We start from the raw sequence: 17,646 nt of genomic DNA on the forward strand, positions 1-17,646 counted from the left end.
TGGCAGCTTATGTGGAAGTCATGTAGTATAAAAAATAATATTTTATTTTGACTGTTAGCCATGTCATCATTTTTTATCAATCACTTAATGGCCAGGACCATTTTAACACAATACCAAAATGTTAGAGACTAAACTGACACAATTAAAAAGTTAGGGAAAATTGAGATATGGCGTAAAGGATAGAGACCAACTTTGTAATTTACCCTTATTTTAGATTAAATGGGTTGTTGTCTTGTAAAATGAATGACTAGCTTTCCAAGCTGCCTTCGTGCTAGGTAGAACAGGGTTGGATGATATTATCATTGCATAGGAACTTATTCACCCTATAGATAAGAAAAAAGGTCGGATGAGATTCATGGCTGTAAAGGCCGATTTGGCTAAGGCCTATGATCGCCTTGAGTGGAGTTTTATCCACAAGGTGTTTTGATTGCTTTTCACTTCCCTCAAATTCTGATAGAGCTGATTATGAGTTGCATCTCCACTACCAGCATGTCACTTCTCTTCAATGGAGGCAAGCTTAACACCTTTAAATCCTCGAGAGGAATCTGGCAGGGGGATCCCTTGTCACCACACTTGTTCATCCTTTGTATGAAATATCTCGGTCAATTGATTGAGAAGGAGTGTATCAAGAAAAGGTGGATTCCGATGAAAGCTTTTAGGGAAAATATTGGAATTTCACAAATGTTTTTCGTGGATGACTTAATGCTTTTTGCTTAGGTGAGTGAAAAGGGAAGTGAGGCTATTAAAGATGTACTAGACAAGTTTTGTGAGGAATCAGGGAAAGTGATTAGCTATGAAAAGTCACAGATCTACTTCTCCCTTTTCAACCAGCCTTAAGGAGAAAGTGTGTGATAATCTCAGCATCCAAGCTACATCCAATCTTGGAAAGTATTTGGGTTTCTCTTTGAAGCATAGAGGGGCAACCCGGGGCCAATTTAATTTTGTTGTGGAAAGGGTGCTCACAAAGCTATCAGGGTGGAAGACAATGTTTTTGTCCTTCGCAGGAAGGACTATGCTAGTCAAGTCAGTCATGAATGCCATCTTTAACTATGTTATGCAAGGGGCGGCTCTACCTGCACACCTGTGTGATAAGCTTGATAGAATTCATAGGGACTTCCTATGGGGCTCAACGGCAGAAAAAAGAAGGCTGCACCTTGTTGGGTGGAACAAAGTAATTAAATCTAAAGAGGAAGGGGGCTTGGGCATACAAGCAGCATGGGCAAAGAATATAGCTTTACTGGCTAAACTTAACTGGAGACTTTACCAGGAAAAAGAGTCCTTATGGGCAAAGGTAATGCTAAGGAAGTATTGCTCTGAATCTCAGCAAAAAGCAAAAGATCTAGACAAACTTCCTTGTTCCCCTTGCTACACAGTAGTGAAGAAAGGATTTCCTACCTTTGTGGAGGGAATATGTTAAAGTGTGGGAAGGAATTCTAAATTAAAATTTTGGGAAGACAAATAGGTGAATGGTGAATCCTTAAGGGAGTTGATGGCAGGACCCCTACGGGTTGAGGAGTACAAGTTGACTATTGTAGAGATTTTCCAGGGAGGTTAATGGAATTGGGATAGGATTTCCTATGATTTACTAAGGGAGATTAAAGAACAAATATGTGCTATTCCTATGCAGTTGTGGGGTGATAAAGAAGACACCCTGATGTGGAAATTCACAAGGGATGGAGAATTTAGCACGGCATCGGCTTATGCCCTCCTCAACCTGAGGATAATGAAAACCAGACCTTTGAAGGACATTAGATTTGGAAGCTTGACATTTGACCAAAAATTACTTCCTTCCTCTGGTTGTGCTTCCATGACAGTGTTCCTATCAAACATGTCATTGCCAAGAAAGGGATTAATTTTGATCCTAGGTGCCCTTTATGTAGAAATGAAGATGAATTAATAGCTCATATGCTTAAAGATTGCCCCTTTGCACTGAATCTTTGGGAACAGATTGGAATCCCTCAACCTTTAACTAGTACATTTCAATTGGATTTGTTGGAATGGATGAAAAGAAACTATTAATGTAGCAATCAGTTTCAAATTAATGGGATTCCTTGGAGCACTTTATTCCTTCTTACTATTTGGGAGCTTTGGAAGCATAGGAATGGAGTTGCCTTTGACAACAAACCCCTTAATTTTAATCTTCACCACTCTTGCATCAGACTTGCAATAGAGTACTTCTTTTGTGTGAGCAAGCAGCAGAAAGGAAAACACTTCTCTGTCTCTCGAGTGTACTGGCAAAAACCACCAATGGGCTGGTATAAGCTGAATTCTAATGGGGCATCGATGGGAAATCCGGGAAAGGCAAGGGGTGGAGGCTTGATTTGTGACTCTCAAGGGAAGTGGGTAAAAGGTTACATGAGGAAGATAGGCATGGCAACTAGTGTAGAGGCAGAATTTTGGGCTTTGAGAGATGGATTGATATTGGCATCTCAGATGGGGATAAACAACATTGTAGTGGAACTTGATGCAAAAGTAGTCATAGACTTGGTTTGTGCTAGCAATTCCCTTAACAGATATTATACTCCTCTTCTAAATGACTGCAGGACCTTGCTCACCCGGTTCCAAGGCATGAGGATTAGGCATGTGTACAGGGAGGGGAACAAATGCGCGGACATGCTTGCTAGGGAAGGCTGTTGCTTGAATGATGCTTTTGTAGTTCTTGAAAATCCCTTTTCAAATGAACTGTGTATTTTGTTAGATGCAGACATTGCTCGCATGTATTCCTTGAGGCTTATAGCCAACTCACAGCCCACACTGGCTAGTTAGTTTTTGAATCTATCCTTTTAACCCCCCCCCCCCCCTAAAAAAAAAAAAAAAAAAAGACTAACAGTGATGGTAAAAAAAGTTATTAGCTTTTAGCACTTTATTTATTTTGTCAACTCATTTTACACAAGTTTTATATTTTTACCACTTTATATAAAAAGAAGATAATTTAAACATATCATTAAAATAATAATAAAAAACCACTACAAAAATAACCATAGCCACTTCCACCACCCGTTACAACCACTTGTAATTTCAACCCACCACAAAAAAGAAGAAGAAAAAAAAAAAAAATCTCTACAACCTATCGCCACCGACTACAACAATCCACCATCATAGTCAACCCATTGCCACAGCCAAAGGTAACCACCATTACGAACACAACCAAAATTCATGAAACGCAACCATCACCACAGTCAAAATCCAAGAAACCTACACCCAAAATCAACCACCACCACCAAACCCACGAAACCCGTAGCCATAACCTAAATCACTCACCACCATCACCACAGTCAGAATCCACAAAACCCACACTTAAAATCAACCACCAACACTAAACCCACAAAGATTGAGAGATAGAGAAGAGAGGAGAAAGGAGAGAGAAGAGAGAGAGAGAAAAATAGAACCAATGAAGAAAGAAAAAAGAAAAGAGAGAGAGAAGAGAGGAATCGGTGAAGAAAGAAAAAAAGAAAAAAGAGAGAAGAGAGGAACAGTGAAAAAAGAAAAAAAAGAGAGGGAAACATTATTTTATTTGATAATAGATAAAAAAATTATTATTTGTTATAACCTGTAAGCTACAGTGGATTGCCTTAGACGACAATTTACTGTAGCTCATTTGCAAAAAAAAGAATAGCATCATTAATGTAGCTTATTTTTTGTGGTGTGGGTTGTTAAAAATTGTTTTTTTACAATTTAAGAACCTCATTCTGAATGCTCTAGAGGTTCAAGAACTTGCAAATTGTACTATCTGTAGTCTGTTGAAATAAATGTGGGTGGAGTTTGTCCGGTTCAAGCAAGTCGTCCACAATTGTTTTCGATTATGTCCCTTTGCAGCAAATCGTCCATGACTAAAGTATGGATTCATTCAGTCTATAAGTTGGAGTTCAAATTGAATGAAGGCAATAGTTCATCTCAAAATATTTAGGTTATTATCACATGGGTAAGATGCATTTGCATAAGACTTCCAGGGTGATCAATATTTGTTGTGTCTTAGCATTTTTAATTTATATATATATATATATAAAAGATAGAAATTCTACTCTAATTTAATTTAAGTGTATATGTGTGTAAAGATACTTCCTGAAAACTTGAACTCCAGTCATTGCCTCCCACACTCTACACCCCACAAACACTTAATACTTGTAGAATGACTATCGCGCCAAGGGTACGTGGTGGTTGTCTGAGCATTTTTAGTGTCAAATTGTTCAATTTTAACTGTTTGTATTTAGTTCTTAAAGTAAATAACAGAAAATATGTTCAAAATTAATCTTACGTGATGCATGCATTTTACATGCTTGTTCACCTAATCTTGTTTTGTTATTTCTAATGTCACTTTTTATTTTTATTTTTTATGTTAAATTGTTCTAATCAACTGTTCCTATTTGGTTCTTCTTATTATTACTGGAAAATAATCATATATGATGCACATGAATTTTACACACTTGTTCACCTACATACATTTTGTTTTCTTTCTTTAATCACTCTTGTATATATTTAAATGAGGTTAATTTTTGTTAATAGATTTAATGGGAGATTCCGAGGTAATCTTTTTGAACAATTCATAGAGGGCCTGCTTAGAAAATTTAAATACATTAGTAATAAGGTGTTACTTGTCAGCTTGGAGTTATTATTGTAATTGTTGCTTTGTTTAACTGCACTGTTATTATTGTAGTTGTTTGTTATTTGTTTAGCATGATAGTCTTTTTTATTTTTCTTCTAGTATTGCATGAAACATTTGAAAATCACCTTGAACAAACTGATATTTTATCTGATACATTTAAAATGGTATATGTAGTTATGTACCAGTTTAGTGGCCAACACAATACATTATTGGCAACTTAGATTTGCCATATCAAACCTTTTGTTGATTTGTTATCTACTTGAAAGTCTAGTTTAATTTATTAGTTTTCATCAATTGGTCCTAGTCCTTAGGTAGGGAGTATTTACTGAGAGTAAATTATTAAGTCTTACTTTGTCATGGAAAATTCTAAGATATACTCGAAGTATGGTGATATGGTGCTCTCTTATCTCACATTTATGGTAAATCCTACTATAAATTTAATTAGTAAGATCTACCATGAATATGAGTGGAGGGAAAACCTTGTCACCATGCTCTAAGAATGCCTAATAATTACTCATTTGCCACTTTGTTCTAATTTGTTAGAATTTTTGGTTTTAGTGCTATATTGTTACCTAATTTTTAACTATAAATATTGGTTAAGCATGTAGTGTACCTAAAAACATTTGTGTATTGTTCATAAAAAAAAAAAAGAAAAAAAAAAAGAAGAAGAAAAAAAAGAAAAAACCATTTGTGTATTGTCAAGTAGTCTATTTATCGAACTTTGAAGTTTTGATTCTCTTAAAGTAATCGGTAAACAGTACCTAACCTAAGGTTTTCAATGGAAGAATAGAGCTACAAACTACAAGAGTACCTAGGTTAATTTATCATTTATCAAATAAAAATAGACATAAAATTTTATCTTGTTACTTGTGGATATATATATATATATATATATATATATATAGAGAGAGAGAGAGAGAGAGAATAAATTCTGTAAGGATATGGTGTAAAATCCATATTTTACCCCTCCAATCTCAATAAGCCATATTATCTTATCACATATTTAAGAATAAACACAATCACACCAAACCAATTCTAATATCCATATATAAATCCAACAAAATTAAGAATTTATTGAGATATTATTAAGTGTAGTAGAATGTATTAAATTTTAAGTAAAATACTGATATGACAATCACTTATTAGATAGTGTAAAACATGAATTTTATCCATCCTTATATATATATATATATATATATATCTGAGAGAGAGAGAGAGAGAGAGAGAGAGAGAGAGATTTTCTTGTGGATAAACATATATATGTCATTTTCTATATAAAAGCCTCAAATTGAATAGAAAGGAACTTTCACCTAAAATCTCATGTGAGACAATGGAACGTTGCAATCTTTACGGGGGGGCTAAACGGGCCCTTATTATTGATAGCAGAAACTCACAGTCAGCATTTTTATAGGTTATGGGCTTCTAGGCCTTTGAGCCGTGATAACCAACTAAAAATTGGGCTTTCTGGAGGGGTTGTCCAAGTGAAGTTGCTAATCAGGGTTCTATGTGAGGGAGAATAAAGCATATAATCTGAAACCGCTTTCGATCGAGGATTTCTTTGGTAAAAAGGAAAATTCATTCAACAAAATTTTAAAAATTTGAAAATATGAAACCCATTTCAGATAATAAATTTTGACATATTATTTATTATGACAGTCAGATATAAGTTTTTGTTTTTGTGAAACCCAAAAGGGAGGTCAAATTTAAATTACACTTACTATATCTTTTTGCAATATCACATAACTTCACACACACACACACACACACATATATATATATATATATATATTTAGAGATATAACTCCATAAATTTTTATTGAAAGAGTATTTTAACGAATCAATGATTGGATCATCTTATTTTCTTATATCTTTCATGCATGCAAAAATATCAGGATGATTGGATATTATATTAATAACTATCTCATCATAAAGTGTTTAAATTTCAAAATTTAAAAATTATACACAAAATATGTATTTTTGGATTCAATAGTAAAAATTAAAAAATAAAATAAAATTAACACAAAATTTAGTGTGCAACTTGCATATTAAAAATAGCAAAAATATTTACTCAAATCACTGGATTTTCAAAATATTAAGCTTATAAAAAGTCATAGATTAGTGTAAAATTACAAATAGTTATACCATATATAACTTAATCCTAACCTCTCCATTACTACATACATTAGTGGCTGCTAGCTAGTTCAACTGGTAAAATTTTTTATCATCAAATAAGAGATTTAAGATTCAATCTCCGCCTACACCAAAAAACCAATGGATATTTTGGTTTGATAATAAAGAATTATCATTGTAAGGCCCTTGGGCCCTGAGGTTCATTATCTACCTGTATATTGGGCATGTGGCCCAAGCCGAGGACAAGGACTTGCCCGAGGAGAGGAGGCCTTCGTTAGAAGAGACTGTGTTGAAAAATAAAAAGGTGGGATTTGGTCATAATAGCTTCAGAGAGTGTGCCGAGGATGAAAACGTCCTAGGCCAGACTAGGTCGAGGTCCTGGAAAATGGTTTGATAGCAAGGATGATAACTTCGAAAATTCAGTTGGGGCGGACAAGCATTGTAGAGATATCAGATAAGGAGAAGCCCCAAAATATCTGTGGAGAAAGCTACTACCTCCGCATTAAATGCACTGCAACTAACTTCGTGACCGCATTAATGTAGAAGTGATACCTGAATAGAGTATTTCAGCCTTACAGCTACTACATGAGAACTTATGGGAGGGGCTGATGGGACAAGTATCAGCACTAACCATTTAGCATACATGTGGAAGGTGGAGATGAAAAGGAAAGAGAGTATAAAAGAAGAAGGAGGCAACGAGATTAGGGGATCGAGAAAAAAGGAGAAAAGAGAAACAAGATAGCATTCCAGAACCAAACTTGTAATTGGACTTGTGAGTAATATATAAGAATAGACCTCCTCGAACTTTGCCCGAGAATGATTTTTCTTCAATACAACCCTTTTCTCTTTTCATTCTCTTATCATCTGAATCCTTCCTAGTGTTCGTTTGATTAACTAAAGCCCAATTTTTCCAACCCACTCTCTACAAATTCATTGTTTTTTTGGCTTTTTGGGCCTAAATCCATCCACATAGTGGGCTGGGAACTCAAATCTGGTCCTTACAATTGGCGTCGTCTGTGGGAATAAACTGGTGCGATAGTGAGTTAGACACTGAACGATGGTAGGTTCAGGTCCAAATCCAGCAGAATCTATGGGCTCTTAGCATCAAGATCATTTCCGTGAACTTGAGTGAAAGAGAGACCGGGAGGGAAATGTACGCACTACCCACACTAGTAAGAGTCAATCTCGAGGTAAAAACCATATCTTTCATAAGGAAAATGCCAGAAACATGCAGAAGGAGATTGATCATCTAAAGAGAAGCTTACGCCACAAGCACAGAAAGCGAGCTCCTTCCAATTTTGACTACTTTTCTGATGATGAGGAGGACAAAGACTACAGACAAAGGTCAAGAACTCCCTCCAGGGAATCTTTCTCATATGACGAAGATTACCGCCATGGACGCAAAAACAATAATTCATCTTCGAGAGGCCTGGTAAATGTCGCTATGAGTAAAGCACTCAATCAAATTTCCAAATCACCCTTCATCCGCTGGATTGAGGAAGGGAGACTTCCTCGGTGGTTCACTCAACCCACTTTCACCTTGTGTAACGGCAGAACGAACTCTGTTGAACATGTTAGCCACTTTAATCAAAAGATGGCTGTACATTCCAAGAATGAAGCCTTGATGTGCAAGGTTTTTTCCTCCAGTTTGGGGCCTATGGTGATGAGGTGGTTTGATGGTCTGAAGGCAGGTTCCATCAGTTTCTTTAAGGAACTCACCCAAACGTCTGGGTCCTGTTTTATTACGTGCATCAGAGCTTCTCGTCCTTTGGCTTCTTTACTATCTCTGTCCATGAGAGAGGGAGAAACTTTGAAAACATACTCGGATCGATATTGGGAGATGTTCAACGAGATAAAAGGTGATTTTAAAGACGTGGCCATCAGAACTTTCAAGCTCGGCCTGCCTGCAGAGTACGGCTTAAGGAAGTCTTTGACGGGGAAACTTGTTACTAGTATATGTCAACTCATGGATCGGATTGACAAGTATAAGAGGGTTGAAGAAGACCAGTTGCAAGATAAGGGGAAGAGCAAGGTTATCCCTTAGGAAAGGCTTAGGAAAGGAGGGATTTCAGGTCGGAGTGCTACAATAATAATAGATCCCGGCAAGATTTTGCCAGACAATCTGGGCTTGCAGCCCTATAAGTGGTAAACACCGTGTTCTGAGAACCGGTGCATCAAGTTTTAGAGAAGATCAAGAACCCGTATTTCAAATGGCCGAACAAGATGAGTGGAGATCTTTTAAGGCGCAACCAAAGCCTCCATTGCCAGTATCACCAAGACCGAGGACATACCATTGAGGATTGCCGAACATTGTGGAACCATCTAGAACAATTGGTTAAGGAGGGGAAGTTGCAACAATTTCTGTATCAACCCAATGGACATGGGGATTAGTCAAGATCAGGGGCTTAGGGGAATGCTTTTTGAAAGGCCCCGTTAGGCACAATCAATGTCATATTTGCTGCACCTGGGAGGACTAGCTCTCAACCTGCCAGGGTGATGTCTGTGGCCAGGTCACCAACTGGGGACCCCAACTCTGAGCCGAAGAGAGCTAGATTGGAGATTTGACCTTCATTGAGTTTCTTGGATGAAGAAAAGATCGGAACTATCCAACCACATGATGACGCTTTAGTGGTCACCCTTCGAATAGGGGGGTATGATGTGAAAAGGGTAATAGTGGACCAGGGCAGTTGTGTAGAAGTCATGTATCCTGACCTGTACAAAGGACTGAACTTGAAACCTGAAGACCTGATAGCTTACAATTCGCCTCTGGTAAGTTTTGATGGGAAGCTTATTGCCCCGAAGGGCCAGATTAGGTATCCCGTACAGGCCGACTCAGAATTGGTGGAAGTGGACTTCATAGTGGTGGATGCATACTCCCCCTACACGGCCATTGTTGCCAGACCTTGGATTTATACCTTGGGTGCCGTTTCTTCAACTCTACATCAGAAGGTTAAGTATCTGTCCAGAGATCGGGTTGAGGAACTGGTACGGAACCAATCTATGGCTAGGCGGTGCTTCATGTCTGCAATTTTGCATCAGCTAGTAGCTAAGTCCTCTGCCATAGTCAAGGAAGGTTTATAGCAGTCAAAGTCTCCGAAATTACCTGCGAGGGGGCCTGCCGAGGAGGCCAAATGTGAGGATTTGGAGAAATTCCCCATTGGTGACGATCTAGAAAAGTTTTTTCAGGTTGGAGCTCAGCTGCCACCTCGGGAGAAGGAGGAGTTGGTAGTCTTTCTTAAGAAGAACATTGACATATTCACTTGGAATGCTTATGAGGCTCCGAGAATGGATCCGATCTTCATCTGCCATCATCTGAATGTCAATCCATTTGTCACCCCTAGGAAACAACCACCCCGGCGTTCATCCAAGGAGCATTTGGATGCTGTAAAGGACGAGGTGATGAAACTTAAGCGGGCTAGGGCTATTAAAAAGGTTTTTTACCCTGAATGGCTGGCTAATACCGTAGTGGTTAAGAAGAAGACGAGGAAGTGGGGTGTATGTGTAGATTTTACGAACTTAAACAAAGGCTGCCTAAAGGACCCTTTCCCTATGCCTCGGATTAACCAGCTGGTAGATGCAACTGTGGGCCATCCTGGAATGAGCTTTCTGGATGCCTTTCTAGGGTACCATCAAATACCTTTAGCCTTGGACGACCAAGAGAGGACGGCTTTTGTCACTCCTATAGGAAACTGCCATTATAAAGTGATGCCATTTGGTTTGAAGAACACAGGGGCTACCTACCAAAGGATGATGACCAGGATATTTGAACCACAGTTAGGGAAAAACATTGAGATTTATATCGATAATATGGTAGTAAAAAGCAAGGCAGAGTCCAAGCATGTTAATGATCTCGGGAATATTTTTGATATCTTGAGGAAACACAAACTACGACTTAATGCTTCCAAGTGTTCTTTTGGTGTTAGGTCAGACAAGTTTTTAGGCTACATGGTCACACACCGTGGAATTGAAGTCAATCCCGACCAGATTAAGGCAATTAACAACCTGCAACCACCTCAAAATCCAAAAGAAATCCAAAAGTTAACTGGGATGACTGCTACCTTAAATTGATCCATCTCTCAGTCAGCTGATCGGTGTAGACCTTTCTTTAAGTTGTTAAACAAGTGGAAGGGGTTTGAATGGACTGATGAATGCGTCCTGGCTTTCCAGCAGTTGAAAGAATATTTGTCTTGACCGCCCATCATGTCCAGTCCCGAAGAAGATGAAGTTTTGTTTGCCTACATCGCAGTGGCATCTCATGCGGTGAGTTTGGTGTTAATTTGGGTAGATAGTGGTGTGCAGAGGCCGGTTTATTACGTGAGCAAGTCATTACACGAGGCTGAGGTTCGTTACTTACCATTGGAAAAGGCCATTTTGGCAATGGTGCATGGCACGCGTAAGCTCCCCCATTATTTCCAATCACATACGGTTGTTGTTTTGACCCAGCTCTCGCTCAAATCTTTACTTCGTAGCGCTAACTATATAGGGAGAGTTGCTAAATGTTGCACGATCCTAGGGGCTTTTGATATCAAATATATGCCTCGCACTTCCGTCAAGGGTCAGGTCCTCTCCGATCTGGTGGTCGAGTTTGTCAAAACACCATCAGAAGATGAATTAGAAGAGCGAAACATGGATGGAAACTCGGTTGGCATAATCTCCTTGCAAGAGCCCCTGCCATGGATGGTCTACGTTGATGGTGCAACTAACCACAGAGGATCTGGGATGGGACTCGTTTTGATATTTCCAGAGAAGATCACAATTGAAAAAGTTACTAAGATTGGGATTCTCAACTATGAACAATGAAGTCGAGTATGAAACTTTATTGGTAGGGATGACCGTGGTTCAGAAGACGGGTAGAAAAACAGTGGAGATTTTCTCTGACTCAAGGCTGGTTGTAGGTCAGGTCCAAGGGAGTTGGAGGCAAGAGATCATAAAATCCAGGAATATTTGTGTCAGGTTAGACATTTACAATCTAATTTTGAGTCCTTTGTTTTATCACAAGTTTCTAGAAGTAGGAATGCCCATGTGAACTCTCTCGCCACACTAGCAACATCCTCGGCATAAGACTTGCCTAGGGTAATCCTTATGGAAGACTTGTGTAAACCCTCTGAGGAGGGAAGGCATGTGGTCCATGTTTACCAAATAAGGGCGGGGTCTAGTTAGATGGACCCTATTGTGCTATTCCTTAAGGAAGACATCTTGCCTGAAAGTAAATTTGAAGCTGACAAGATATGGAGAAAAGCTCCTCAGTTCTGGCTGTCTGTGGACTAAAAGTTGTATAAAAGATCTATAAAAGATCCTTCTCTGGCCCATACCTGCTATGCGTACACCTTGAAGTAGTTGAGTTGCTCCTGGAAGAGTTACATGAGGGGATTTGTGGAAGCCACACGGGGGGCAGATCTTTATCTCACAGAGCCCTTACACAAGGTTACTGGTGGCCGAGCATGTAGAAAGAAGCACATGAATATGTGAAAAGGTGTGACCAATGCCAAAGGTTTGCGCCAAACATTCATAAACCAGGAGGAGTCCTTAATCCTTTGACCAACCCTTGGCCTTTCGCTTAGTGGGGCTTGGATATTGTGGTGCCTTTCCCTAAAGCAGTAGGGAATAAGAGGTATTTGTTAGTCGGCTTGGATTATTTCATTAAGTGGGTTGAAGTTGAACCTCTGGCAAATATTAGGGATGTGGATGTCAAAAAATTCCTTTGGAAAAATATTTTCACCAGGTTTGGAGTCCCCTGAACCCTCATCTCGGACAATGGACTTCAATTTGACAGTAAAGCCTTTAGAAAATATTGTTGTGACCTGGGTATAATGAATAGATACTCCACCTCGGCGTATCCACAGGGAAATAGGCAGGCCGAGGCTGTCAACAAAGTCATAGTAAATGGACTTAAAAAGAGACTGGATGATACAAAGGGAAAATGGGTAGTAGAGCTATCCCATGTCCTATGGGCCTACCGAACTACACCTCGAAGGTCCACAGGGGAGATGCCTTTCTCTATGACTTATGGGGCCGAGGATGTTATCTCTCTAGAAACCAAATTCCCCACGTTGAGGTCAAATTCCTTCATTCCAAGCAAAAAGGATGAGTTATTGGAGAAGAACTTGGACTTAATTGAAGAACAGAGAGAAAGCACCATGGTCCAATTGGCCTATTAACAAAACAAGCTCAAGCAGAGGTATGATGCCAACTTAAAGTTAAAGCCACTAACAGTTGGAGACTTGGTCTTAAGAAAAGTCCTAGGAACGACAAAGAATCTAGCATGGGGAAAGTTGGGACCCAACTGGGAAGGGCCATATTGTATCACATCGACAGTCGGGATAGGTGCCTATTATCTGGAGGATCTGGAGGAAAAAGCTGTACCGCGCCCTTGGAATGTAAACAACCTTAAGAGGTATTATTATTAATAAAGGCTTCCTTTACCCTATTTGGGTTTGTTGTATTATGTGTCATGCGTTATTAAAATCTATCTAAGAATCAAACAGAATCTTGGTCATGCTTGGCTCATCGGACCACATACCTTGGGAAAATTGATATCTTTCAATTATATTTCTAAGTGTTAAACAGAACTTTAGCTATGCCTGGTTCCTCGGACCATCTGCTTTGGGAAAATTAACACATTATGACAACTATCTAAGAATCAAACAGAACCTAGGTCATGCCTGGCTCCTCGGATCACATACCTTGGGAAAATTGACATCTTTCAATTATATTTCTAAGTGTTAAACAGAACCTTAGCTATGCCTGGTTCCTCAGACCATCTGCTTTTGTTAAAATTAACACATTATGACAACTATCTAAGAATCAAACAGAACCTAGGTCATGCCTTGCTCCTCAGACCACATACCTTGGGAAAATTGATATCTTTTAATTCTATTTCTAAGAGTTAAACAGTACCTTAGCTATTCCTGGTTCCTCGGACCATCTGCTTTGGGAAAATTAACACATTATAACAACTATCTAAGAATCAAACAGAACCTAGGCCATGCTTAGCTCCTCAGACCACATACCTTGGGGAAATTGATACTTTTCAATTATATTTCTAAGAGTTAAACAGAACCTTAGCTATGCCTGGTTCCTCGGACCATCTGTTTTGGGAAAATTAACACATTATGACAACTATCTAAGGATTAAACAGAACCTAGGTCATGTCTGGTTTCTCGAATCACATATCTTGGGAAAATTGATACCTTTTAATTATATTTCTAAGTGTTAAATAGAACCTTAGCTATGTCTGGTTCCTCAAACCATCTCCTTTGGGAAAATTAACACATTATGACAGCCACCTAAGTATCAAATAGAAACTTGGTCATGCCTGGCTCCTCGGACCACATACCTTGGATGGATTAACACTTCCCTTCAAATGGCTAAATGTCAGGGCAAAACCTTGGGTATAGCGGACTTTGTGAAATGTTTGTTTACGGTAAGTTAGTATGCTTTATTAACTACTTTAGCATCAGGTGTAATTACTCCCAAACAACAACGATTTTCATTGCAACAAGAGGTCCCAAATGGATGCTCATGAGCATCACTTAAAGCATTTATGGGCAAACCTGAATTTGTGTAAAAGTTGACTATCCTTTTGACCCTATGAACTTAGTGAAGAGAAAGGCACAAAGTACTGTTAAACCTATATGCACGTTGCAACACTGTGTATGTTCTTAAAGTTAAGATTGTGCCTTGCCGAGAGGATTAACTTAGCAAAATTCACTTGCTTTTTCTTCTGATCATATGGGGCAGGACAATTACTCTGTTACTCAAGTAGGTTAGTGAAAGAGGTACTACCTCAGTATTACTTTTATTAAGTGTTAACTAAAATGGAAATTGTATCAACTTCAGTATGGAAATCACAGGAAAAAAAGAGAATACCCATAAACTTTCATTGAATAAAAGCCTTAAAATAAGACAGATCAAATATAAAAAGATAGGTTGATTACAAACTGGAAAAAGAGTAAAAGAGAAAGAAGGGCAATCTATTTCTTCATTTTTATTACAAGTTTTTCTTTTGAGTCCTTGGGGGTTGAGTATTTGTTGTTGTGGTGGACACTTTGGCTTCTTTAGGATCCTCTTTTGAGGGTATGGAGAGGGTTACCAACACCAACTCCATGTTCTGGGAAGTTTCTTTGTCTTTGGAGAGATCCTTTAGAGCCATTAGAGGGAGATCGGAGCCCTGGTCTGCTTCCTTATTGACATTTCCCACCTCTGTGGTAACCTCTGCCTGCTTTGCCCCCTCTTAGGAAGTGTTGGCTGTAGGGGGAGCTTCAGATGGGCTGTCTTCAATTTAACCTACCTTTGAGGACCCTAGATCAGCCTTGGAGTCTGTAGAGCTTAGAATGCATATGGTGAGGGGGTAGTAGACACTTTCTGCTTTCCTGAGCATGGAAGAAGCCTCAAACCCGGCCTGGTTAAGGGCTTCACCCCATGTCAGTGCATAGTAAGTTCTACATACTGCAGGAACCTCGGCCCTAAGGGTGTCCTTGGTCTCGGCCACCCCAACTTTGTATTTGTGTTGCTCTATTTTATCCCTGGCCCTCTCGGCTAAAGCCTTAGCCTTCTCAACCTCCTCCAGTTTTTTCTTCAAGGCAGCAACCTGCTCCTTGGAAGCGGCCAGTTGTTCTTCGGCACTGCAGAGGAGCAAGCGCTGGCTTTTGGCCTACTTCTCGACGTTTTCTAAGGCGGTTGCGGCATATTTTCTTTCTTTCTCTTCCTCGACCAGTTTAGCCTTCAAGTCTTTATTGCTTTTCTCAACCACGTGGAAGGCATCCACCGCTGCTATCCTCCTCCCTTCTTCCTCTTTCATTCTTCAGTGGGAGCTTATCACCATTCCTCGGCCTTGAAGGTGACCTGGACAGCCTGAAAAGAAAAGGGAACACAGATTAACTGGAAGTCTCGAATGGAGGCATCATCAAGAAGAGGAGCTCTATTCAACTCCATACGAGGGGCTCAGATGGGAGTGGTAGCTTGGTGGTCAACCCTGGTTTCTCCCTCAATAGTCGACCTCGTCTACATCATTCGAGGTTGTTTGGTCCCCCTCTGGGGCTCAGGCTCTTGGGGAGGCTGGTTCTTCCCAACCTTCATTTTTTCTTTTCCTTTCTCCTCCCTTTTCCTTTTGTGATCGGCTGGATTAGCTCGGGTTGATTGGGTAGGTGGAGGAGTGGGAAGTCTGGTCTGTGAAGCCTTGGTGGGTGCATCCCTCCCGGGCCGAGATTCCAATAGCTCTTGAAGGGTTGATCTCTGCTTCCTCTGAATACCCATCTCGTCTAGTGAGAATGTTTTTCCTTCAAGGTAATTAGGTAAAGGCTGAAAAGACTGGCCAAGGTCACCAGTTGACGTCCCAGGAGGCAAAGGCTGGTCAAAAACCTCGTAGGGGTTGCTTGAATCCAATACTTCTACTATTTCCTTTTCTTTTACTTCTTCTCCCTTGCCTTCTTCTTTGCTAGTGGGTTGGGCAGAAGAAGATTCACCAGTTGCGATTTGGGTTGGAAATGTTACTTTGGGAATGCCTTCCAAGATTGGTTGAGAGGTAAGATCGCTTTTTGGGATAGGTTGAGTGACGGAGGTACCCTCTGGAACAAGAGTGCCCTAGGGGAGGAGAAAACCTGGGGCTACACTTATCCGGTGGAGGCGGGGATCTCTGGCCCTTATGACACACTTTGGAGCTTGGAATCTTGACGAGATCGGCGTGTATCCTAGGATTAAGTGAGCTGCTCGTAACTAGCCATCTGAATTCATAAACACCTCAGCCTTAAGGATTTTTTCTAGGCTATCCTTGTTAACCAGGTTGAAGTTTGGTTCGGTAGCGTGTCTATCTGCAAAATCATTAAAGAAACTAAAGGGTTAGAAATGGTATAAAATAAAGAAAAACATAGAAGATATAACTTCAAAATAGCTATCCTACGTCTTAAACCCCACCTGGCTTCCCTTCTCTCGTTGGGTAAGGGAGGCCATCGGTCCAATTCCTCGACACGATGAGGAAGTCTTTCTTCAGACCTTTGTTGGATTCAGGCAAGCACTGAATGAGCTTGACTTCAGGGTACCTGGACTTCAGGTAATACCCTTGCCCTTTTAGGTGGTGGAGGTTGTAGACCTAGTTAATGTCGTGGTGAGTAAGCCCTAACCCCATACTTTCATTAAGGGCATCTACAAAACCTAGGATCCTAAATATGTTCAAGGCACACTGAGTAGGAGCTAGCCTATGGGCCCTAAGGTAACCCCTGGTAACGGTGCCCATAGGGATTTTCATCCCACCTTTTATGAAGGCAATCATGAGGATTACTACCTCTCCCTCTTGCCTATCTTCATGCCATTGCCCCTCTTCACAACACCTAATGCCTACTCCTGGGGGAATCCTATAACGAGCCTTAAAGTCCTCTATCCCCTCCTCGGAGTCTACTAGACACTTAAACCTACCCATTTCTATAAGGGCTTGAAGGGAACTTAAAAGGTTGAAGGGAGAAAAGAGGGCTGAGAAGAAGAAATATATGAAAAACAAAAAAATATATGGAAAAACTGAGTTTAGAGATTTGTGAAGACTTACAGAAATAAGGAGGATCTCCTTGGACAGACTTTTAGTATTTGTAAAGATCGTGAATGAAAAGGGCAGTTTGGCAGATTCAGTGTATGTGAGTTAAAGCTAAGTGTATGCTAAAAGTAAAAAGAGGGTTTGATTTAAGCGGTATTTATACCAAGGAGAGAGTAGAGGGCGGGAAAATTCCCGCTCGATTCCTAGCAAAGCCCTTAACCATAGGATTCACATCACGCCGTAGAACGTGGGGGACAGAGAGCCGCAAGAATTTAATGAGGACGTGTCTCGAAAGTTGCAGCACCAGGAGCATGTCTTGGGCAATCAAAAAGGCGTCTTTACAATCAGAGGAAGAGCTGGTATGGAGTTGATGTAGAGACATCGAAATCCT

General features: G+C 39.9%; 1 protein-coding gene across 1 annotated transcript; it reads left to right on the forward strand.

The window, feature by feature from the left end:
* Positions 1-7,961: 7,961 nt before the first annotated feature.
* LOC126708158 (uncharacterized) lies at positions 7,962-8,777 on the forward strand. Its single transcript, XM_050407968.1, has one exon. It carries the CDS (start codon positions 7,962-7,964, stop codon positions 8,775-8,777), a length of 816 nt encoding a protein of 271 aa, XP_050263925.1.
* The last annotated feature ends 8,869 nt before the right edge of the window (positions 8,778-17,646 follow it).

This window comes from Quercus robur, chromosome 12, assembly GCF_932294415.1.
Source record: "Quercus robur chromosome 12, dhQueRobu3.1, whole genome shotgun sequence".
Classification (NCBI taxonomy): domain Eukaryota; kingdom Viridiplantae; phylum Streptophyta; class Magnoliopsida; order Fagales; family Fagaceae; genus Quercus; species Quercus robur.

Bases quoted from the DNA above. Each gene is read 5' to 3' on its own strand.
- LOC126708158 (XM_050407968.1), top strand. From the start codon at position 7,962: ATGCAGAAGGAGATTGATCATCTAAAGAGAAGCTTACGCCACAAGCAC.